General features: G+C 43.4%; 1 protein-coding gene across 2 annotated transcripts in view; it reads left to right on the top strand.

Annotated features, from left to right (window-relative positions):
* The window catches only part of HBP1 (HMG-box transcription factor 1), a 329,971-nt gene extending 304,929 nt beyond the window's left edge, over positions 1-25,042 (top strand). For both annotated transcript variants that reach the window (XM_069229842.1, XM_069229841.1), the window contains one exon: positions 23,689-25,042. In XM_069229842.1, the coding sequence (XP_069085943.1) occupies positions 23,689-23,706 (18 nt within the window). In that variant the 3' untranslated portion in view covers positions 23,707-25,042. The remainder of the gene's footprint in view (positions 1-23,688) is intronic.
* Positions 25,043-25,576: the final 534 nt, after the last annotated feature.

Here is a 25,576-nt window from a genome sequence, read left to right as displayed (position 1 = left end):
GAGGTTTTCAGGGTCAATATAGGGGTGGACAGTTTCCTAAAACAAGAGGAAAATTCCAAAGCCCAAAAACCCCACAAACTAAAAAGTGACTCCAATGTCACAAATCCCCAACACATAACACCAGTGGGGGGGAGACTCACAAATTATTACAAAAATTGGGAAGACATAACTACGGACTCGTGGGTCCTAGCCATTATCCAACATGGTTATTGTATAGAATTCCTACAATTACCACCAAATGTGCCTCCAGAAGCACACAACATGTCCAAACAGCACTTGGATCTATTACAACTAGAAGTCCAAGCGTTATTACAAAAAGAGGCAATAGAACTAGTGCCCAACCATCAGAAAGGAACAGGCGTTTATTCCCTGTATTTTCTAATACCAAAAAAGGACAAAACACTGAGACCCATCTTAGATCTCAGAACACTAAACCTTTACATCGAATCAGATCACTTTCACATGGTAACACTTCAAGACGTGATTACCTTGCTCAAACAACAAGACTACATGTCAACATTAGACCTCAAGGATGCTTACTTCCATATACCCATACATCCTTCCCACAGGAAATACTTAAGGTTTGTAATCCAAGGAGTACACTACCAATTCAAAGTGTTACCATTTGGGATAACAACAGCATCAAGGGTATTTACAAAATGCCTTGCAGTAGTAGCTGCAACTATCAGAAGACAGCACATACACGTATTCCCGTACCTAGACGATTGGTTAATAAAAACCAGCACTCAGAAACAGTGTCTTCAACACACAAAATACGTCATAGAAACCCTTCACAAGCTAGGGTTCTCAATAAACTACCTAAAATCACACTTACAACCGTGTTAAATACAACAATACTTAGGAGCAACAATCAACACAGAAAAAGGGATTGCCACTCCAAGTCCACAAAGGGTACAAGCATTCCAAAACGTAGTACAAAGCATGCACCCAAATCAACAGTATCAAGTAAGGTTTGTGATGAAACTTCTAGGCATGATGTCTTCATGCATAGCCATTGTCCCAAACGCAAGGTTACACATACAGCCCTTACAACAGTGTACGGCGACACAATGGACACAAGCACAGGGTCAACTTCAAGATCTAGTGTTCATAGACCGCCAAACACACTCCTCGCTTCAATGGTGGAATCCTATAAATTTAAACCAAGGGCGGCTTTTCCAGGACCCAGTGCCTCAATACGTGATCACAACAGATGCTTCCATGGTAGGGTGGGGAGAACACCTCAACCAACACAGCATCCAGGGACAATGGGACACTCAACAAAGACAACTTCATATAAATCAACTAGAACTACTAGCAGTGTTTCTAGCATTGAAAGCTTTTCAACCGTTAATAGCCCACAAACACATTCTTGTCAAAACAGACAACATGACAACAATGTATTACCTAAACAAACAGGGAGGGACACACTCATCACAGCTGTGTCTCTTAACACAGAAGATTTGGCATTGGGCGACTCACAATCACATTCGCCTAATAGCACAGTACATCCCAGGAATTCAAAACCAGTTGGCCGACAATCTCAGTCGAGATCACCAACAGATACACGAATGGAACTTCATCCCCAGATACTGCAAACCTACTTTCAAAACTGGGGAACACCGCAAATAGACCTATTCGCAACACAAGAAAACACAAAATGCCAAAACTTCGCATCCAGGTACCCACACCCTCACTCCAAGGACAATGCGTTATGGATGAGTTGGTATGGGATATTTGCTTACGCTTTTCCCTCCTCTCCCACTCCTTCCGTATCTAGTAAACAAATTGAGTCAAAACAAACTCAAACTAACACTAGTAGCACAAACTTGGGCTCGCCAACCATGGTACACAACACTACTAGACCGGTCAGTAGTACCTCATATCAAGCTACCAAACATACCAGAACTGTTAACTCAACACAAACAACAGATCAGACACCCGAATCCAGCATCGCTCAATCTAGCAATCTGGCTCCTGAAGTCTTAGAATTTGGACATCTAGACCTTACACAAGAATGTATGGAGGTCATTAAACAAGCTAGGAAACCTACTACAAGACATTGCTACGCAAATAAATGGAAAAGATTTGTTTATTACTGTCATAATAATCAAATTCAACCACTGCATGCTACTTATTACACTTACAAAAATCTAAGCTAGCTTTTTCATCCATTAAAATACATCTCACAGCAATCTCTGCCTATCTGCAAATTACACATTCAACATCACTTTTTAGAATCCCAGTCATAAAAGCATTTATGGAGGGTCTAAAAAGAATCATTCCCCCAAGAACACCACCGGTTCCTTCATGGAATCTCAATATTGTATTAACACGACTCATGGGTCCACCATTTGAACCCATGCACTCTTGAGGGATGCAATACTTAACATGTAAAGTCGCCTTCCTAATAGCTATCACATCTCTTAGAAGAGTAAGTGAAATACAAGCATTTACCATACAGGAACCCTTTATACAAATACACAAACATAAAGTGGTTCTACGCACAAATCCAAAATTTTTACCAAAAGTTATATCACTGTTCCACTTAAACTGTGGAACTCCCAGTATTTTTTCCACAACCAGATTCTGTAGCTGAAAGAGCATTACATACATTAGATATCAAAAGGGCACTAATGTATTACATTGATAGAACCAAACAAATTCGCAAAAAAAAACAATTGTTTGTAGCTTTTCAAAAACCTCATGCAAGAAAACCAATATCCAAACAAGGCATTGCGAGATGGATAGTTAAGTGTATTCAAACCTGCTATGTAAAAGCTAAGAGAGACCTGCCTATTACACCAAAGGCACACTCCACTAGAAAGAAAGGCGCCACAATGGCCTTTCTAGGAAATATACCCATGACAGAAATCTGTAAGGCAGCCACATGGTCTACGCCTCATACATTCATGAAACATTACTGTGTGGATGTGTTAACACAACAGGCCACAGTAGGACAGGCAGTATTACGGACATTATTTCAAACAACTTCAACTCCTACAGGCTAAACCACCGCTTTTGGGGAGATAACTGCTTACTAGTCTATGCACAGCATGTGTATCTGCAGCTACACATGCCATCGAACGGAAAATGTCACTTACCCAGTGTACATCTGTTCGTGGCATGAGACGCTGCAGATTCACATGCGCCCTCCCACCTCCCCGGTAGCCTGTAGCCGTTATAAGTTCATAGAAATAAACCTGTACATTTGTAAATTTGTAAATATATATATCACTTTTAAACACATTATGTACATACATACTTACTCCATTGCATGGGCACTATTACTATATACACAACTCCTACCTCACCCTCTGCGGGGAAAACAATCTAAGATGGAGTCGACGCCCATGCGCAATGGAGCTGAAAGGGGAGAAGTCCCTCGATCTCGTGACTCGAAAAGACTTCTTCGAAGAAAAACAACTTGTAACACTCCGAGCCCAACACTAGATGGCAGGATAATGCACAGCATGTGAATCTGCAGCCTCTCATGCCACGAACAGATGTACACTGGGTAAGTGACATTTTCCATATATATATATATATATATATATATATGTGTGTTCGATGGCATGTGTAGCTGCAGATAAACATGCTGTGCATATATCGCCATCTTGTGTTGGGCTCAGAATGTTACAAGTTGTTTTTCTTTGAAGAAGCTTTTTTCGAGTCACAGGATCGGGAGTGACTCCTCTCGGTGATAGTGCGCATGGGCATCAACTCCTTTGTTAGATTGTTTTCTTTTGCCGTCTGGTTTGGGCGTGTTCCCTCTCGCTCCGGTACTTTCGGTTCAGTACTATCTGAACTCCTCTATCTTTTATCTTACCATCGGTATAGTTTTGATCGCAGTTTCCCACTACACTCGATCAGATTGTAGCATCTGGATTGATTAAACGCCCTTTCAGGTGCCCGCGCCCTTCTCGGGCCTCTTTGGCCCTACAGCGTCACAGGCTCATTTAGCGGATTCCATTCCGATTCTGTCCTTGGTGCCACGCCAAGTTCCCCTACACCGACCAGCATTCAGTGTGTAACCTCTGTCTTTCTCCAGACCACCGAGAAGAAAGCTGCGCGGCATGTCTGTCTTTTTGATCAAAGAAGACATTACGAGATCGGAGAGCAAGGAGGTTGGAGATGGCGTTGAAATCCACAGAGCCTGGGTCCGGCATCCTTAGTGAAGAACAGGCTCAGACGACAGTCTCCATTCGAGATTCGGACTCTGACAGAGAATCAGAGGAGGAAGGGCCAGACACTCCCTGCTGCGCAGTACACGAGTACACCAGCACCTACCCACCAAACTAAAAGTCCACACAAGGCCTTGGGGACACCACTGCTTGTTAGCCATGGGTCTACCCGAAAACATGAACTCGTCGTCCTCTGGTTCGGCGCCGAAGAAGGCCAAAGCTCACCCCCAGCAACAGACTGCCACGTCTGTTTCGGCATTGAGTCGAATGATGGAGGCTTCCACCTCTGAACCGAATCTGCTTCCAAGTAAAAGTACTCAAACTGCTTTTTTGGCCAGTACGGAGCATACTACCACCAAACATTCGGAACATTCTCAAAATCAGAAAACATGCTTCATCTTCAGAACAAGAGGGGGATGAGTCCGACGTTATACCCAATCTTGAGGTCATGGGCCAGAAACAAAGGAGGTTTCAAATCCAGAAAGAGACTGGAAAGATTATTGCCTCTCGTCCTCCTGCAACAGAGGAAATTAGCATTCCAGGAGAGTTTGGATGCTGGACCTTCACCAGCAAAAATATTTAAGCATAAGGAAAAGCCAAAGACTATTCAGCCTTCTCCTCCACATTCGCCTTATCTTTCCTCTTCTCCACCACCTCCTACTCCACCACCACCAACTTCACCCATACAATCTCATGCTTCTTCACATGGGGACTATATGGGTGAAAGTATTTTTAACATGGATCCTTGGGACATGTATGACTCTGATTCAAGTTGTATCCCACAAGACAATCTCCACCTGAGGATACCACAGCGTATTACCAGGTCATTTCCAGGGCTGCCATATTTTATAGTGTGCAGATGCACTCTGAGCCATTAGAAGAGGTTTTTCTTTTTAACACTCTTTCCTCAAGGCACAAACAATATCAATGCTGCTGGGTATGCTCAAACACGCAGATTACATTTTTAATGAGTCAGACAAAGCCAGGGTGTTAACACCTAGAATAGACAAGAAATATAAACCAGCACCAACAGATCCAGTTTTCATTTCCCAACAGTTACCGCCCGACTCCATTATAGTCTGTGCAGCCAGAAAATGTGCTAACAGCCAGTCCACAGGGGACTCTCCTCCCCCTGATAAAGCCGCAGATTCGATGCAGCAGGCAAAAGGGTGGCAACCCAAGTTGTGAATAACTGGCGTTTTGCTAATTCACAAGCCCTTTTGCCTAGATACGACAGGGCACATTGGGATGAGATGCAGGAGTTCCTGCAATACCTCCCAAAGGAACACCAGAAAACGGCACAGCAGGTAGTGGAAGAGCGACAAGCCATTGCCAATAACCAGATCAGGTCAGCATTAGACGCGGCTGACACAGCAGTTAGAGGCATAAACACTAGCATTACAATTAGACATGCTTGGTTGAGGTCCTCAGGCTTTAACCTGAAATACAACAAACGATGCTTAACATGCCTTTTAATAAGCAGCAACTATTTGGACCCGGAAGTGGACACAACCACTGAAAAATAAAGAAAGGACTCTGAAACAGCAAAAGCTATGGGAGCCATTTATACAAAACCGTTTCAGGGCTCATTTTGAAAACCTCACTTTAGAGGAGGTTTTAAACTACAAGTTTCAGAGGCCTCTACATCCCAGCAAAGACATGGACAACAATATTATCCCAGGGGATCTTTCAGGGACTCTTATAGAGCACACAATTTTAGATCCAGAGCTAAATCCCCTGCCGCAAGAGGTGCTCTACCTCGTCAAAGCAGTGACTTCCCCTGCATTCCCAAACAGCATGAATCTCCTGTGGGAGGAAGAATGCAATATTTCTATCCTCACTGGCAATAAATTACAACAGATCAATGGGTACTGTCAATTATCCACAATGGTTATTGCCTAGAACTCATCTCCACTCCACCAAACATTCTACCCAGATCACACTGGCTTTCTCTTGAACACATTGCTCTGTTGAAACAAGAGGTAGAATCTCTTCTACTCAAAGGTGCAATAGAGATGGTTCCCATCAGTCAACAAGGTACAGGGATATATTCTCTTTACTTCCTCATACCAAAAAAGGATGGCACTCTCAGACTAATTCTCGATCTCAGATCTCTAATTCAAAATATCCTGTCAGAACATTTCCACATGGTCACTCTACAGGATGTCATTGCCTTGTTACAAAAACAAGACTACATGACCGCATTATTTAAAGGACGCTTACTTCCACATTCCTATACATCCAGCACACTGCAAGTACTTAAGATTTGTAATAGCAGGCAAGCACTACCAATTCAAAGTACTACCCTTTGGAGTAACAGCACCAAGGGTATTCTCAAAATGTCTAGCAGTAATTGCGGCATACCTCAGAAGACAACACATACATGTCTTTCCATATCTGGACGACTGGCTAATAAAAGCCAGCACCATTCAAAACTGTCAACATCATACACAGTAGATACCCTACACAGGTTAGGGTTCACAATCAATTACCAGAATTCTCACCTTCAGCCAGCACAAATTCAACCATATCTGGGAGCAATTCTGAACATTGCCAGCATTAGCCTATCCAAATCCACAACGAATCTGAGCGTTTCACAATCTTATATCCCAATTACAAGTCAATCAAACCTACACAGTAAGATTTGTCATGAAGCTATTAGGAATGATGGCATCATGCACAGCAATAGTGCCCAATGCACGTCTAAACATCAGACCACTACAGCAGTGTCTCTCGCAACAATGGTCTCAGGCACAGGGTCAGTTACAGGATCTAGTGTTATTAGACCGCCAAACTTAGAAATCTCTGCAATTGTGGAATCACACCAACTTATCAAAAGGGCGGCCATTTCAGAACCCTGTGCCACAGACCATAATTACCACGGATGCATCAATGACGGTTGGGGAGCCCATCTCAACAATTTTACAATACAGGAAGAATGGGACTCAATCCAGCAAACTTACCTCATAAACCACTTGAAATTGCTAGCCGTGTTCTTAGCCATAAAAGCATTTCAATCACAGATTGTACACAAAATAATCCTAATAAGGACAGACAACATGACAACAATGTATTATCTGCAAAAACAGGGGAATGCGCTCATCCCAATTGTTACTACTACCACAAGCAATTTGGAAATGGGCAATTCACAATCTCATTCACCTGGTAGTGGAGTACATCCCAGGGATACTCAGCTAGTTAGCAGATCTTTTAAGCAGGATGCAGCAACAAATACACGAATGGGAGATTCACCCACAAGGATTTCAACATTACTTTCAGATGTGGGGAACACCAAACATAGACCTTTTCGCAACAAGCAAAATGCAAAAATTTTGTGTCCAGATACCCACACCTGCAATCCAAGGGCAATGTTCTATGGATCAATTGGTCAGAGATATTTGCTTGCGCTGCCCCCCCCCCCCCCCCCCCCCCCACACTAATTCCGTTTCTAATCAACAAGATCCGTCACACTTCTCTGGCCATGATACTCATAGCTCCCACGTGGGCACGTCAACATTGGTACACAACATTATTGGACCTGTCAGTAGTACTAAATCGCAAACTCTCAAACAGGCCAGACCTATTGACTCAGAACAAGGAGCAGATCAGGCATCCTAATCCCAGTATGCTCAGCCTGGCGATTTGGCTCCTGAGTTCATAGAATTTGGATATCTACAGCTTCCAGCAGAAAGTATGGACATTCTAAAACAAGCATGTAAACCTATAATCAGGCAATGCTACGCAAATAAATGCATATGTTTTTTATATTACTGCCAACCTAAAAACATTGATCCACTTAAAGCATCTGTTCAGGATATTGTGTATTACTTACTTCACTTACAGAAAGTAAATCTGGCATATTCATACATTAAAATTCATTTAACAGCAATATCAGCATACCTCCAAAACAGACAACATACCTCTCCGTTTAGAATAAAAGCTTTTATGTAAGGTCTTAAAAGAGTTATTCCACCTACAGGTCCACCAGCTCCTGCATGGAATCTTAATATTGTGCTCACAAGACGTATGGGTCCACCTTTTGAGCCCATGCATTCTTGCGCCCTTCAGTTTCTCTCATGGAAGGTTGCTTTCCTAGTAGCAATTACTTCCTTAAGAAATGTAAGTGAAATTCAAGCATTCACTTTAGAAGAACCCTTCTTCCAAGTGCTCAAACACAAAATGGTACTTAGGACAAATCCAAAATCTTTACCCAACGTCGTTTCACCATTTCACATTAATCAATCAGTGGAATTGCCAGTCCTCTTTCCATAGCCAGATTCAGTTGCTGAAAGAGCTGTCCACACTATTGATCTTAAAAGAGCTCTCATGAACTATATAGACAGAACAAAAGATTTTAGAAAATCACAACAACTTTTTGTGGCTTTCCAACAACCTTATAAGGGTAATCCCATTTCCAAACCAGGTTTGTCCAGATGGATAGTAAAGTATATCCAAACTTGCTATCTTAAAGCGAAAAGGCAACTCTTTGTAAATCCTAAAGCACATCCCACTAGAAAGAAAGCAGCTTCAATGGCATTTTTAGGAAATATACCAATGGCAGACATATGCAAAGCAACCACATGGTCCACACCACACACATTTACTAAACACTACTGTGTAGATGTGTTCTCAACAACAAGCAAATGTTGGTCAAACAGTGCTTAAAACATTATTTCAAACTACTTCAACTCCTACAGGCTAACCACTGCTTACTATAAAGAGGGACTGCTTTTCAGTCTATGCACAGCATTTGTATCTGCCGCTACACATGCCATTGAACGGAATATGTCACCTACCCAGTGTACATCTGTTCATGGTATGCAGTGCTGCAGATTCACATACTCCCTCCCTCCTCCACGGAAACCTGTAGCCTTTGTAGTACTTTGTTATGTAAATATGTATATACATTGCATGGATATCTTCTTGACTTACTATATATATATATATATATATATATATATATATATATATATATATATATATATAATATATTTGTAGATACACAATTTTCCACTCCTTACTTCACCCTCCTGCGAGAAAACTATCTAACAAAGTGCGCATGGGCATGGACTCCTATCACCGAGAGCAGGAGTCACTCGATCCTGTGACTCGAAAAAAGCTTCTTCGAAGAAAAACAACTTGTAACACTCCGAGCCCAACACTAGACGGCGATATATGCACAGCATGTGAATCTGCAGCACTACATGCCACGAACAGATGTACACTGGGTAAGTGACATTTTCCGTATCTCCTACTGACAGTCAACAGTAGGTATAGTTAGGATAATGTTTCCATAGGAAAAACATTTTATGACCTGCATATATCTTTGGCGCTGCTTGGCAGATCTTCATGAAATTTTCCTAAAAAAGATGTGCTGGTAGTTCTAGTTGTCCATGGAAAGTTTTGGGGTGATCAGTCAAGTGGGGGCCAAGAAAAATGGGTTCAAAAAAAGTGTTTCCCCCATTTTAATCCTCTAGGAGTTTGGAACACAACTACAGCCTGAACCGCTGGACATAATTATAACAAAGTTGCCAGAAAAGTAGATTTTGTTCTTCCACTTTTGCTTTTTGTCATTTGGTGTACATCAGTTCAGTAGTTGTTGAAACGTTTAAGGAAATCTAAATTTGTATATCTGTGGTTGCAACAATGTAGCGAAAAATGACGACCTTGTGCAGGGAAAGTTTTAGCAGCCGTCTTGGGACTAAATAAAAACTGAAAGGGGGACAGGGTAGGAATACCCTGACCCTCAAGCTTTGGGCCCGTTGGGGCAAAAAAGCACTTTTGTAGAGAGGGAAAAAAAAAAAAATTGAGACTAATTTGCTGCTGCAATTTTACTTATTTCGTTTTAAAGTGCAGTATCCCACACTTGTTTACACTAAAGCCCCTGAATGGGCCAGGTCCCGTGGGCATGTAAATCTTTTCAAAATAAAGGAGGTGGGCACACAGTTTTATGCCCTGGTGATCACCACCTCCCCGTGGCTCATGTAAATGATAACAGTGTGGCCTTGTTGACCCTCCTGGCTCCAGGTACCTCTACATCCTTGGGGCAAATCATAAAATGAATGGGGGGGGGCATGTAGGCCCCCTGCAGCCTTAGGGACCACCACCTTCCCGGGACTGAAAATGAAAATAATGAAGTGCGTCGGTTGCTGACCCCCAATTCCTGGGGACTGCCACCTCCCCGGGGCTGTCTTCAACATTGGAGGGGGGCCGTCCATACATAGCCCTGGAGACAGCCACCCCCTAGGGCTGGCTCCTTCTATGTCCCGGGGTGCCCACACCTGGGGCATAGCTGATTGCTGTGACTTGGCGGGAGCTTTGACAGCTCCTGCCCACCAAGTCAGAGCAAACATTCTGCTTCCAGTGGACGAGAGCTGTCAAAGTACTTGCGCCTGCTGGAAGCCCACAGACATGCGAGCAGGAAAAGAGATGAAACGATTGATCTGCACACAGGGTGCTGCATGTTTAGCAGCTTCCTGTGTGCAAGTGCAATGCCAGCTCCCGCAGGAGATGGACAGCCGGCTAGGACCGCAGGAGCAATCGGGCTCCCCCTGCTGTCCCATTGCACACTGGGTTCTCTGGGGGGCATTTAGGAGAGATGGCTGGAGGATGGGGTCCCTGGGGCTGAAATTGGCCAGGGGAGGGAACCCGTGCCCCTCCTCTTACCGCATTGAATTGTGGTGGGTCCCCAGGGCATACGCCCCTCCCCGATTGAATTGTCCCTGCACTGTCCACCTTAGTACTATGCAAAGGTCTTCTGGCTTTTTGCCAGAATGATGGACAGCTGATCAAGGGCCCCGCCTTGCGTTTCCAGCCGATTTTGGTGGCGCGTTCATGATGCCGAGAAATATGTGTGTAGGAAGCTGGCTCTTTATATACTATACCAAATGAGATATAGTGTGTACAGAGTCCAAGGGTTCCCCAGAGGCTTAACAGAGGCTAACATAGATAATACTAATGCTCTCTTTTGTGGTAATGTGGTCGAGCAGTTAGGCTTATCGGAGGATAGTGCAAAGCATTTGTTGTACACACACACAGTCGAGAAACGAGGCACACACTCAATGACTAACTCCAGGCCAATGTTTTTATATAGCAAAAGTATATTTTGTGACTTTATTTCTAGAATCAAAAGGTGTTTGTTTGTGGTAAGTACAGTTGTAAGTAGGTATCAAGCATATTTATCAAGTGTACTTTGTTTAGGTTTTGTAAATAAAACAGTTTACAAGTAAGTAACACTTTCAGTTTCGAAAGTTGACAGTGCAATTTCTTATAGGAACCTAGATGAGAAAAAGTGTTACCACAGTTAACAGGTAAATGCTCTACTTATGTTCCCAGTCTTCGGAGGTTAGGATGTCCACCGGTCAAAGTTTGTTACCCCAAAAGTGTACCACCAGCAACACAGGGCCGGCCGGGTGCAGAGGTCCGATTTCCTGTCTGGTTTTCAATGGAGTCCTGTGAGGACTGGGGGCACTCGGAAGGAAACAGATTGCAGGTAAGTACCCTTGGCTTCAGGGCACATACCTGGGGGGTTTAGAGGAGCACTGGGGAAGCCACAGGAGAGCACCAAACACACACACCCTCAGCAGCACACAGGCAGCCGGGTGCAAGGTGCAAACACAGCTTCGGGCACCCAATGATTTTCAATGGGAGAACCTTGGGTGTCACAAAGGTGCTGCAGGCTGGGTTCCTGGGGTCGGTTCCGGAAAACTAAAGACTGGACAAGTAGGAGAGGTGCCAGCTGGACTGTTGGTCGGATTCCCCAAGGCCAGGGTGCTGCGGGTGTAGGGGTATCTTTGGGTGTCCGGAATCTTTGTTGGATGCGGTCGTGGGCAGCGGGTTCTCCGGATTCAGGCTTTGCTGTGTTGGCCACAAGGGGTCAACCCAGGGTGGACTTGAGGTCTGAATCGCCTGAGGACCTTCTCTGGTCTGGTGGGCCACCTGTACACAGGCGGTGGGCATTGGGTGCAGAATGGGCAGGACTCACGGATACGAGGCAGTTCTGGAGTCCTTTTGGATGATTTCTTCTGGACAGGGCCGCTGTCCTCTGGAGTTCTTGGTCATCATTGATATCATTGACCATGTTATGAGTAATGTAATATGTGAGGTCATAAGCAGTGGATTGCGGGCCGGAAGTTAGTTCAGGCAACTATAACTGCTGAATTTCACTGGTTTTTTACAAGTGAAATGTGAGCCTAACTATAACGTCCCTCAAACACTTGTTTATTTTTCTGAGAATTTTCATATTTTTTTTTAAATTCTATTTCCTAACTATAACGTCCCTGTAACCTTTCTTTTTTTTTTTTTTTTTTTTAAATAAAGTGTGTGGGTGTATTTTTTTTCTCCTCAATGCACATGCATTGGATTTTGTAGAAAATTTGCTTTTCACTTCTGTTTACCCTGATTCAAGCATGTGATTTTATGAATGTTCCTATACTGGAGTAAGAAATTAAGTTACTTACCTGTAACTATAGTTCTCCAGTATTGGAGTCTTTCATAGATTCACAAGCAATGCATCTTCCTCTCCTGGGAAGCTCACCTTTCGCTTTCAGTGGGTGTTTACTTATACACACTCGTGCTTAAAAAATCTGAGGGACTGGAGTGTTCCACAGGGTGGGGCAAAATGATTGCTAAAGGCTTAAGTGTAGTCTCTTTTTAAAAGTGACTAATACATTACTAAACTGAATGGCCTAAGGACTTTATGGCCTATACCAGTGGTTCGCAGCCTGTGTCCGGGGACCCATTGTGGTCCGTGGAGCCTCCTCAGGGGGTCCACGACTGCTCAGAAAGTTAAATAATATTAACAGATTAGGTCTCCAGCTTTCAGTAATCCCCGGATTCCAATAATGGTTCAGTGGGGGTTCCCAGGTTCCACTTATGATGAAGTGGGGGTCCACAGAAGTCAAAAGGTTGGGAACCACTGGTCTATACCCATCATAGCATTGCTTTTCTATGATACCGTGGGACTCCCATCTCAACGATTGGGATTGATTCAAGCATGTAAATCTATGAAATATTCCAGTACTGAGAACTACAGTTACAGATAAGTTACTTAATTTATTTCTGCACCACCACTCATCTGTTCGTCAGAAATCCATCTATAAATCTGTGCACAGCTATGAGGGACTAAGGAGACATTGCCACCACAGCAGACAGGGCTTGAAATGGAAATATAAAAATACAAGTATTCACTATCCCAGAGCATCTGTTCACTAATGTAAAGTGTGGGTACTTCCCCATTAAAAGTATTGCACCCCTGTTGAGAAGTGCAGATACCTAGTACCTGACAGCACCTGCCTGATTAAATCCCTGTCACTGCTCCACTCCTGTTTTCTGCAGCAGGTGCAATTTGTGTGGACGAGTCCATGGACACTTTGATGGCTAGAGCTCAACTAGTGTTTAAAAATGTCTATAAGTGAGAGGGAGAGATGACTAGAACAGCTCAGGAGCATTGTAGAGAATCCAACACTGCACTGACCAGGCCATCACGGTGCCCTTGCAGAAAGGTCTAGGTAGGACCTCATTGTGGAATATCAGTAACATGCTGTCGAAAGAGGACAGCTCTCTTTCATTCCCAAAACATTGCTTTTATCTGGCAGGCTGGATCCAGCACGTAAACAGTGACATACCAGACAGGAAGAAATTATATCCAGCGCATACATCAGTCACATTATGGTTTTTAACCCCATCACAACCAAGCTTTAGTTAGAGTCAATAATTAGACTGTTCTTCATACTGTTGTATATCATTGATATTTAGTTACTTTTAATAAGGGGATATAAAGTTTCCATATTGTTGGGTACTTCTAATTCTAGAAGTGCATTTAACATTTAGAAAGAAAATTGTCTTTATCATTGTGTTTCATTATGTGACCTGTGCCCTAATCAGGTGGTGGCAGATGGGCCAAAATGGTTTACCTAGGTTGAACATATATAATCTCATTCTAACTTGGTGCATTTCGGTTCTCGGATCATTCTCTTGCGTTCCTTGCATTTTTGCCCATTTATTTTGCCCTTCCTTCAATGACAGGACATCAGTCTGTTGGAGTTGAGAGCAATCCACTTGGCGCTGGAGGTCCTCATGTCAACTGTCAAAGGGAGTATGGTACAGGTTTTCAGACAACCACACCGCCATGTTGTACTGCAGCAAGCAGGACAGCTTGGGTTCTTGTATCATGTGCGAGGAAGCTCTGTGCCTAAGGAAGTGGATAACTTTCTAGGGCATTTCTCTGGTTGTGCACTACCTGGCAGAACTTCTTCATGCCAGGGCGGACAAACTCAGTCGCAACCCCTTAACAAATCACGAATGGCAACTGCATCCGCAAGTGGTACTGCACATCATAAGAGCCCTGGTCCGATGGTAGTCACCAGATCCTCTGCACCGTCCTCTTGGGTGCAGTCCTTAACCACATGGGCACAGGTTAAGAGTGCTGCCCTGCGCAGAGAGGAAAACTTAGGACTCTGAAAATATCCATTAGCCAGTGCCTGGGACACTATTCTATCTAACTTTCATTCTGCTATTCATGACCCATGTATACTACACTGGAACCCTTTGCCCCAGAACCTTTATCACCAGAGGGGGTGTTTCCCTCTCTTCTTGGATCACCTGAATCTCATGCTCATCCGGACCACATTCCCGGACACCACACAATTAACTGCCAGAGCGTCCACAGATAAGCCTGCTCCTTTCCCTTGCATGATCACTACACTAATGGTGGGGGGGGGGGGCATCAGGATGATATTAGGTATGTATGTTGAATGTCCTGAAAATTTACCAGCTCTGTTACTCTGTTATGTATGTAAAATTCAGTTTATCTCTGCACAAAGACATACGTGCTGCACAGGGGATATGCTCAGAATGGGGCAGTGTTCGAAATAGCCCATTTTGCAGGGTTACCCTTAAACTTTTTGCCTTTGTCCTCTTATTTTTTCAGGTCTGTTTTTGGTGGTTTATTGTCTCTGCGCACGTTACCACTGCTAATCAGTGCTAAAGTGAAAGTGCTCCCTAGGTAAATTGTACTGTTGATTTGGTTTATCCGTGATTGGCATATTTTACTTACTGGTAAGTCCCTAGTAAAGTGCACCAGTGGTTCCAAGGGCCTGTAAATCAAATGCTACTAGTGGACCTGCAGCACTAATTGTGCTACCCACATACGTAGCCAGGTAAACATGGTTCAGACCTGCCACTGCAGTGTCTGTGTGTGCAGTTTTAAACTGGCAATTAGACCTGGCGAGAAACCTTTCCTTTTGGTACATGTAAGGCACCCCTAAGGTAGGCCCTAGGTAGCCCGATGGGCAGGGTGTAGTGTATTTAAAAGGTAGGACATCTACTGGTGTGTTTTACATGTCCTAACAGTGAAATACTGCCAAATTTGTGTTTCACTGTTGAAAGGTCTGTCTCCCTCATAGATGAACATGGTGGCTTCCTTTAAATAACTTTAAAGCATAGATTCCCTGTGAGGGCAGATACAAATATGGAGTTTAGGGTCTCTGAACTCACAATTTAAAAATACATCTTTTAGTGAAGTTGGTTTTTGGATAGTGAGTTTGAAAATGCCACTTTTAGAAAGTAGGCATTTTCTTGCTTAAACCATTCTGTAACTCTGCCCGTTTGTGAATTCCGCATCTGGGTCAGTTTGACAGTTAGGCTGTTCACACCTCTCCTCTAGACAGTTACACAAAAGAGAGCTGGGGTGTAGCCTGCATATCCTGATGAGCCATCTGAGCTAGAGTGGAGGGAGGAGTGGTCACTTGCACCTGAGAGGACTGTGCCTGCCCTCCCACAATGCAGTCTCCAACACCCTGGTGTGTCTGGGGCCTGGCCTGGACAAGGAAGGATCTTGCAAACACTTGAGACTTTGCTTTGAAGTTTACCAACTTCAAAGGCAGAACGCAGGGTATAAGAAGGCAGACCAAAACCGCAGACCTTTAGAATCTTTCTGGAATCATGAGGAACCTCTGCCAAGGAGAAGAGCTGAATTGCTGGAGAAGGACTACTGTCCCTTTGCTGTGTTGCTTTGCTGGATTGGCCTGCAGTTGCTGCTTCTACCTTAAAAGAGAGCAAAAGGTGAACTTTGCTATGTATCCTGCTTGAAGGTTCTTCAAGGGCTTGGAGTAGAGCTTGCCTCCTGTTGGAAGTCTCAGGGACACCAAAGACTTCAGTTTCCTCTACCTGCAGCACTGGGAACTGTGCTCTGTGCTGTAAAAAAAGAAAAACCACTGCAATGCTGTAAAAGAAGCCACTGGCCTGCACCATGACCTGCTGACACCGCACGGAGCCGTCATGCCCCACTTCACACCACGACCCTGGTCTCACCGACGCAGTCATCGGACAACTTCACCGAGCCACGGCTTGCTCCCGACCTGTGGGCCCCGCACTCCAGCATCACCTGCTCACACCGCAGCCTGGGCTTCTCCGACGCGGCCACTGGCCCGTGGACACCGCTCCTGAGGAGCAAGAAGCACCGTCCCGTCCTGCACCACAGCCCCCGTCCACCTACGCCAGCTCCATCGACTCCAGTGTCGTCACCGGGCATCCCTGCCTGCATCGTGGCCTGGGACACCGCTCGTGAGGGTCACAAAGCACCGTCCTGCACCACTGGGTTGGGCCTGCCGACGACAGCACTTCAGCAACAACGATGACGCTGTCTGCACCGTGACCTGGTGACACCGCACGTCACACTGCCCCGCTTCACATCAGAGCCCTGGGCTCACTGACGTCACTGGATGCCGTCACTGAGCTGCTGCCTGCATCATGACCTGTGCACATCGCATCGTCCCGCTTCGCACCCCAGCCCGACACCATCCACGCCAGTACTCCGTACTTCATCAGCCCAGAGTTTGATCCACAACACGTGTGAACTTCAAGGGCCCGATGACTCCTGCACCGACTCCAGAACCGACAATACGACATCAGCGACACTGTTCTCTGGAGCTCACTGCGAGGATCATGACGCTCTGCAAATCCAAGGTACTGTTTGCGGGTCTTCCCGACACCGTAGCTGGCCCGCGACGCCGTGGCTGGCCTGAACTGTTGGTTTTGTTGATCTCGACGCCGTGATAGCCCCAGGTGGAGCTATCGACTGGAACAGTGTTTGTAGGATAAATCTTACAAAATTCTTATCTTTAGCAGGTTATGTTGGATCATTTTCGTCTTGATTTACACAGGTAAATATTGGTTATTTTTCTAAAACTGGTGTGGTGTCCTTTTGTAGTGTTTTCACTTATTGCTGGGTGTTATGTGCAAATGCTTTACACAATGCCTCTGAGATAAGCCTGACTGCTCGTGCCAAGCTAACAAGTGGGTGAGCAGGGGTTATCTGAGCGGGTATCTCCCTTATCCTGACTAGAGTGAGGGTTCCTACTTGGACAGGGTTCAAACGGACTTCCAACTAGAGACCCCATTTCTAACAGGCAGCAAACATCTGCCTGCCGAACTGCTGGTGACACTAACGCCCCTTGCAGCGGCATCTCTGTGTTGATGTCAGATGACTGAACAATCCATTTCCGACCTGATCATAGCCCACTATACTGTGCATTACGGTCTGTGTGTATTGACTGACTTGAATGTAGTCTCTTGTATCCTCCAAAAGCGATGTTGTAATTATCTTCTCACGACTAAACTAATAAATGTATTTAAACAAAAAAATGAAGCATTATGGCCTTGATGGTCTGGTCTGATCGTGATGGGCATTTTGCACGTTCATTCCTGCAGGACTTTAAATCTGAGACGTTCCATGGACCCACCACCTGGAGAGGTACAGCTTTGGTATCTATTTACAAGGTGAGGAGTCTGTGATTAAAATTATCCATCAGAAGAACAAGTTACTTACCTTCAGTAACTCCCTTTCTGGTAAAAACTATATCTGACTACCTATTTTTGACCCCCTCCTGCCTCCCTGTTCTGTGAAATGGTCTCTTTTCTGTCTAAAAAGGTCCCAATCTATATAGCTGCACACTGATTTTTAAATGGGCTCAGTCTGAGGGCGCAGACAAGCCTGTTAAAAATATTAACATCCGCACCCAGAGGTGGCACTCCGTCATCACTTTTGGAATGGAACGACATTGACACCAAACTGCACAGCGCCACGTATCAGGAGTAATGCTTCTGAGTTTTTTGGATCCAGTCTGACACCTGGGGAATATTCACAAAATGAGGATAATGCGGTTGGATAGAGTAGGCACCGGAAGGAGCATTACTTTTGGCACAGAAGAAAATTCTGAGTGGCCAAAGTATCCATTCAGGTTTCTGGAACCACATTCCTATGGGATTAAGTTATTTAGTATACCACGCTGGGACATCTGAAGGCTTTTTCTTCCAAATCCAGTGCTGCTGAAGGTAATTGTCAAGGTTCAAGTACCATGGGGCCACAGTTATTCTGGCCTAGCCAAATGCGGAAATCAAATTTCAGGTAGTAATGCATCTGGCCAAGCAGGAGGTTTCTGAGCAGTTCAAATTTCCTCTGCAGAAAGTCAGGATTCTTAAAGCCATTTTTCAAGGGGAGGCGGTTCTGTATCTTGTGACTGGGGAAGAAAATGAACTAAACGACTTGTCACGAGGAAACCCTACTATGCTATTGTCCTTTTTTTTGCTTACAGTTCTCTCAGTATATTTGGCTGCTTTATCTGCTTATGTAAACTTCTTTAGCATAGTTTTTGCTTTGTAGTTCCAATGAGTAAGAATCCCATAGACAACCTTTTTGAGAATTCATCACAGTCTTTTTTTATATTAATTAGTCCTCCTTTCTAGTCTGTGGGCAAGTTACATCTGCTGGAAAGGCGAGCTTCAAGCTTTCTGTACTGAAAAAGCATGCACAATTTTCCACCATAAGGTTTCTCGCAGTCCTACATTTCTTTTAATTGTTTACTCTGATCCTCATATCAATCATACATTTGTACTCCTGGCCTACTTCCTGGATCCCTTTACTCAGACAGGAAGGTCCTTACGCATATTGAAGAGCTCTTAGTTATGACGTGGACAGAACAAATGACCTATGCAAGTCGGAGCAACTCTTCAATAGTTGTGGAGCTGTTCGCACAGGACTGGCCTCAAAGCAATTCTGTTGCTAGATAGATATAATCATGCATCTTAAGCTGCTTCCAGAAGGACAATAACCTCCTACAGGCTAATCTCATGGCTCACTTTACTAGAGGAAAACCAACCAATACCTCTCCAATCAGAAATGTCTCTATTCAGACATGTCATCTGTCACTTTTTAGGTTCTGGTCTGTATAACTTGTACGTCCTCCTCACTGCAATTCACTATTAACTGGCATTGAGGCAAGTCCCACCTCAAGAGACTTCAAAAAAGCAATAAAATGACATATGTTCCAGTCAAAAGAACAGTCTGCCTGTATGTTTCCCCAGATACAGGCTTGAATTTAGATGTGTTTCTTTGTCAATGATGTCCATTCAGATGGTGCAAATCTGCCCATTCTACGAATTATCACTTTGTTTGAATGTAAGCACACGTTCTTCTGTATACCACTACTCATGTATTTAAAAGAGCTATACATTTCAAACAGAAGCACTACCCACACGAATTTTGTAAGCCTGCCCCCAAATGATCAGTGAAGGCTTTTGTTAAGCATCACTTCATAGACCAATCCTGAAAGGAAACAACGCATCTGCTGACTGTGTAAATAGTCATAGTTGAACAGGTGAGCAACTCCCCTGGCATTATGGCCGATTTCTCCTAAGAGCCACGTATCCCAAGACCGGCCTCATCAGTGAAGTTAAAGCTCCCGAAGACCTCAAAAAGAAAGACTTGAACTCTAGCGGTGAAACATGCCTGAAAAGACTTATATTTATACTTTTTTTTAGCGCCGCATTTGCGTCGTTTTTTACGCAAAATCGGCGCACACTTACAAAACACAATTGTATTTTGTAAGTTTGCATTTGCGTTATGTTTTGACGCAAATGCGGCGCCAAAAAAGTATAAATATGGCCCATAGTCAATGAAGGTAAGATCAAAGCCAAAAAAGAACCTTTATTTCAGATTTTACACCAAATGGAAATTGCGGGAAACCACCCAGGTCAGAGGCCGGGCAGAAAAGAATCATCATAGACCTGGGAAAAAGCCATTTAGTAGGCCAGTCCCCGGAAAATCAGTCAGAAACACGCATGCTACAGGGTTAGTCTCAAAAGGAGACTAAATGGACAATTGGAGAGCCATTTCAGTTCATCTGTGAAAGGTGACCTTATGTGGCTTGGTACAATAGACTGCCAACATGATCGTGGTAGCACTGAAATGAACAGAACTGATCTGGTTCCCCAAGCTGCTCTGTGTTTTAGTGTGCTGAGACTCCAAACTACCAGTTTCCAGCTGCCGTCCAACAGGGTGCAGGCAGGTTCACATCACAACTACATCTGTTTCTTTGTTTGTCAACCTCAAGACTTAGGTGGCACTTTATAATTTACAATTTTCTAGGACTGCATGGAGCTGTCGACCATCTCCACTTCTGATTGGAAGTGAAAGGTTGTGTGCATTTATTTCGTTGAATTGTGTATTCAGTGGACAAGCTACAAGGACAGTTGCTATACTTGCTTGACTTAGTTAAGTCGAGACATCAGAATCCCACGGGATTTGTGTATTAAGCTGTGATCCAAGACTTTCTCAGGGGATTTCAGGACTGTTACCTTTACTACAATGTTCTAGTATATTGTGTGTTGGCATGATTATGTTTTGTTGCTTACCTTTCTTAACATAAAACCAATAAAAATACTTTCTCAAGGGGTTAGTGCACATATTGGTGGCCAAGAGGCCGTGCCAAGGCAGGAACTCAATGCAGTACTGGAGGGCTTTTTGTCTGGAACTTATAAACCGATGCTTCTCACACGTTTCTCACATGGAAGGCAGCCTTCCAGGTGGGTATTGCACTGCCAGGAGGGTGGGGAGAAGTAGGCGTTCTTCAAGGAACCTTGTAACATTTTCAGCGCAACAAGGTCACACGCCAGACATACCCCACCCCATGTTCTTGCTGAAAGTCGACAGATGCCCAGGCACATGGTAGTTGTTATTCTATTAACATTGCATCTCAATGTTAAAAAAAAAAATAGGGCTCGAGAATAACCTACTTGGATATAAAGGTGGTTCCAGGATGGATATCTCAGATACGTTCTTCCCGGCCTTTTCCGTCGTCTCATTCTTTGGCTGTTGATGCGTTTTTTAAAAACATTTTAATGATGTGCTCCAGAATTTCAGGACGGTGGGTGCTACAGGAAAGTATCACTACAACCATGGAGGTCATTTAAGGCTTGCTAGCTGGGCCCCTTAGCTTGCCCCTTGAGACCCCTGACACTGTAGTTGTGACCGCTGGCCCCAGATGTCGCAAAATGAGTGTCTGGGACACAGGGGCAGCTCATCCAAATGGACGTCAGTTGGGGTCCAACTTTCCTGGATTTCTGTCAATTTTTTACTAGCCAAATAGTGAGTAGTGAATAGTAATATTCACCATTTGTGTAATAAAAATGGAGTACAATTAGCTGGAATATGAATCTGGCAGCTAAGGTAAAGACAAATTATTTAAATACAGGGAGTGCAGAATTATTAGGCAAGTTGTATTTTTGAGGATTAATTTTATTATTGAACAACAACCATGTTCTCAATGAACCCAAAAAACTCATTAATATCAAAGCTGAATATTTTTGGAAGTAGTTTTTAGTTTGTTTTTAGTTTTAGCTATGTTAGGGGGATATCTGTGTGTGCAGGTGACTATTACTGTGCATAATTATTAGGCAACTTAACAAAAAACAAATATATACCCATTTCAATTATTTATTATTACCAGTGAAACCAATATAACATCTCAACATTCACAAATATACATTTCTGACATTCAAAAACAAAACAAAAACAAATCAGTGACCAATATAGCCACCTTTCTTTGCAAGGACACTCAAAAGCCTGCCATCCATGGATTCTGTCAGTGTTTTGATCTGTTCACCATCAACATTGCGTGCAGCAGCAACCACAGCCTCCCAAACACTGTTCAGAGAGGTGTACTGTTTTCCCTCCTTGTAAATCTCACATTTGATGATGGACCACGGGTTCTCAATGGGGTTCAGATCAGGTGAACAAGGAGGCCATGTCATTAGATTTCCTTCTTTTATACCCTTTCTTGCCAGCCACACTGTGGAGTACTTGGACGCGTGTGATGGAGCATTGTCCTGCATGAAAATCATGTTTTTCTTGAAGGATGCAGACTTCTTCCTGTACCACTGCTTGAAGAAGGTGTCTACCAGGAGCTGGCAGTAGGACTGGGAGTTGAGCTTGACTCCATCCTCAACCCGAAAAGGCCCCACAAGCTCATCTTTGATGATACCAGCCCAAACCAGTACTCCACCTCCACCTTGCTGGCGTCTGAGTCGGACTGGAGCTCTCTGCCCTTTACCAATCCAGCCACGGGCCCATCCATCTGGCCCATCAAGACTCACTCTCATTTCATCAGTCCATAAAACCTTAGAAAATCAGTCTTGAGATATTTCTTGGCCCAGTCTTGACGTTTCAGCCTGTGTGTCTTGTTCAGTGGTGGTCGTCTTTCAGCCTTTCTTACCTTGGCCATGTCTCTGAGTATTGCACACCTTGTGCTTTTGGGCACTCCAGTGATGTTGCAGCTCTGAAATATGGCCAAACTGGTGGCAAGTGGCATCGTGGCAGCTGCACGCTTGACTTTTCTCAGTTCATGGGCAGTTATTTTGCGCCTTGGTTTTTCCACACGCTTCTTGCGACCCTGTTGACTATTTTGAATGAAACGCTTGATTGTTCGATGATCACGCTTCAGAAGCTTTGCAATTTTAAGAGTGCTGCATCCCTATGCAAGATATCTCACTATTTTTGACTTTTCTGAGCCTGTCAAGTCCTTCTTTTGACCCATTTTGCCAAAGGAAAGGAAGTTGCCTAATAATTATGCACACCTGATATAGGGTGTTGATGTCATTAGACCACACCCCTTCTCATTACAGAGATGCACATCACCTAATATGCTTAATTGGTAGTAGGCTTTCGAGCCTATACAGCTTGGAGTAAGACAACATGCATAAAGAGGATGATGTGGTCAAAATACTCATTTGCCTAATAATTCTGCACTCCCTGTATATATGTTGTATGCACGCTTGCTTGTGGGGGTGTGTTCATGTGAAAGAACGCGTGTATATGTAACCATGTGTGTGAGTCAAAGTAAAGGTAAAACAGTTGTGTGTGATGTCTCTTCCGCTAACTGGCATTTTGGTGAATTGACGCACATGACTACAATAGGTATGAGCAAAGTCAACCAACTCAATAAAAGTGACACTGCAGAGTTTTCTGTTAAAGACAACATGGTATGTGTTCATTTTACGAGAGTTTACCCAACCCATCATGGCAGAATATTGAAATGGCACATGGACCTGCACACTATACTAACGCAGCAGATCCCCTTTTGCAGGCAAATAACTTAGTCTTACAGATAAGTGACTTTTCCATTACCTTCTACCAAGTAAAAACTTATATCTGTTTTTATTTTCGCAGGGATCGCAACAGCATTAAATGGAATTTCCACTTTCATAAATGTGTATTTCAATCACTTCGATGACACTTGATGGAAATACTTGGAAAACTCTCGTCTGGCTCTCACCATACATTTTGAATTTGCTGACCAGGAAACCTACAGCAACAGCATAAAATGCACTCGTATGGAAGAGTTTTCTTTCCACAGTAGACAATTAAGTAAGCTTCAACTATCAACATTTAAAACCAAATTGCCTTATTATTCTTCCAAACTTCTTACACATCTGTCAGGTAATCTAGCTTGAAATTGGTAGCCTGTTGTGCGTATGTAAAAGGAGTGTATACATGTTTTATTTTTAAACAAGGGTGTTGAAAACGTAACTTCTGATTATATATTGACTTTTGTAGCTTGTTATACATTGCACAGATTCATTTAACTGACGCTATAAGTTGGGGTTTAGCAGCATAATGGCAACATTGAATCACAGATGCCAACGCAATAGACTAAAAGCCTCTGCACCAAGAGGCTACTGAAAGATAATTAGCGGTAGTTTGTGTTTGATACTTTAAATTTATATTGCTTTTAGTTGCCTTTATCATTGTTCTTTATGCTGAGTGCTTGCCACCCTTGTTCTTTGTGCTGAGTACTTGCCACCCTTGGTTTAACTAGGAAATTAAGCTCCGTGCCCTTTTCAGCTAATCCGATAGCCATATGGTATCCTTGGCATAGAGAAGTGTCTTGATTCGAGGATAGTTGTTCCACTTCTTTTATGAATGAGACAAAAAAGCAATTAACTAAAATATAAAATATACTTTGCACAATAATATTGAAGGGGTAGTAGATGGATCATACTGTGTAAAAAAAAAACGAAAATGTAAGATGTAGCTTGGGATTTCTCTACGTTGTGATGCATCATTTACTCTGCCACGTATTTTAGATATATTTTATTTTTGACATAGTCATCTTTATGTTGGGGCGTAATTTGCACTTACTGTTGGTGCAACACTTGCACTTTACATTTTCTTGCAACGGTATTTTAAAATTAAAACAGACGCATTAGCTTTACAGTTGCTTGACTGTGTACCTCTACAATCATAGCTTTGTTATTTAACAACTAATGTTCATGCTGTAAATTAATTTCAGTTCATGCCTCAAGTCCACACGATGTTGCCGATACAATTTTGCACATTATATTCTTGTATATTATTGAAAATAAATTTTTAAAATATATTGTGTATTTTGTAAATGAAAACATGTATGGAAAATAGACATACGTGCTGTGTCAGTGTTTTAACTTGTAGAAATGATTGGTATAGGACATATCTGGTTTTGCTGGCGTGTCCTAAAATAATAAATAAAAACTCTGACAGTGCAGTGTCTGTGTTTTTCTTCAATATATATATATTTTTTTAATGCAATAGACAGCGCAGCCTTAGTACTTTTGGACCTGTTGGGAGTCTTCAATACCATGTACAGCACTAACTTGCGAGATTGGTGGCAAGGTGTTACAATGGCTCTCTTTTCTCGTCTCGGTCTACTGTCAGTCTGTGTCATGCCTTCATTTAGATCTTTCCCTAGAACTGTGTCCATTGGGGTTTCCTGGGTTTCTTTCCTTAGCTCAACCCTCCCCCCCCCCCCCCCGTTTAGTCTGTATATGATACCTATTGCCAGACTTGTTCAACGTTTCTTTTGTGCTCTCCTTATGACAATCAGTTCATAGCATGGTAGCTGCTCGATGTTTCCGTCCTAATTTCGCCGTGATCTAGCTGCTGTGTCTGCTTGGATGCCAGCCAACTGCCTTAAATTATTTGACTTCTGCTTGGTGGGCCAGACATTCTGGAAACATTTTCCCTGACCTCCAGGTGAGTGAAAATTCTGGGGGTTAATTTGAGGATGAGCTAACTTTTA

The sequence above is a fragment of the Pleurodeles waltl genome, chromosome 4_1, assembly GCF_031143425.1.
Source record: "Pleurodeles waltl isolate 20211129_DDA chromosome 4_1, aPleWal1.hap1.20221129, whole genome shotgun sequence".
Taxonomy (NCBI): domain Eukaryota; kingdom Metazoa; phylum Chordata; class Amphibia; order Caudata; family Salamandridae; genus Pleurodeles; species Pleurodeles waltl.
Note: the sequence above shows the minus strand (reverse complement) of the source record. Positions and strands in the feature narration are given on the sequence as shown.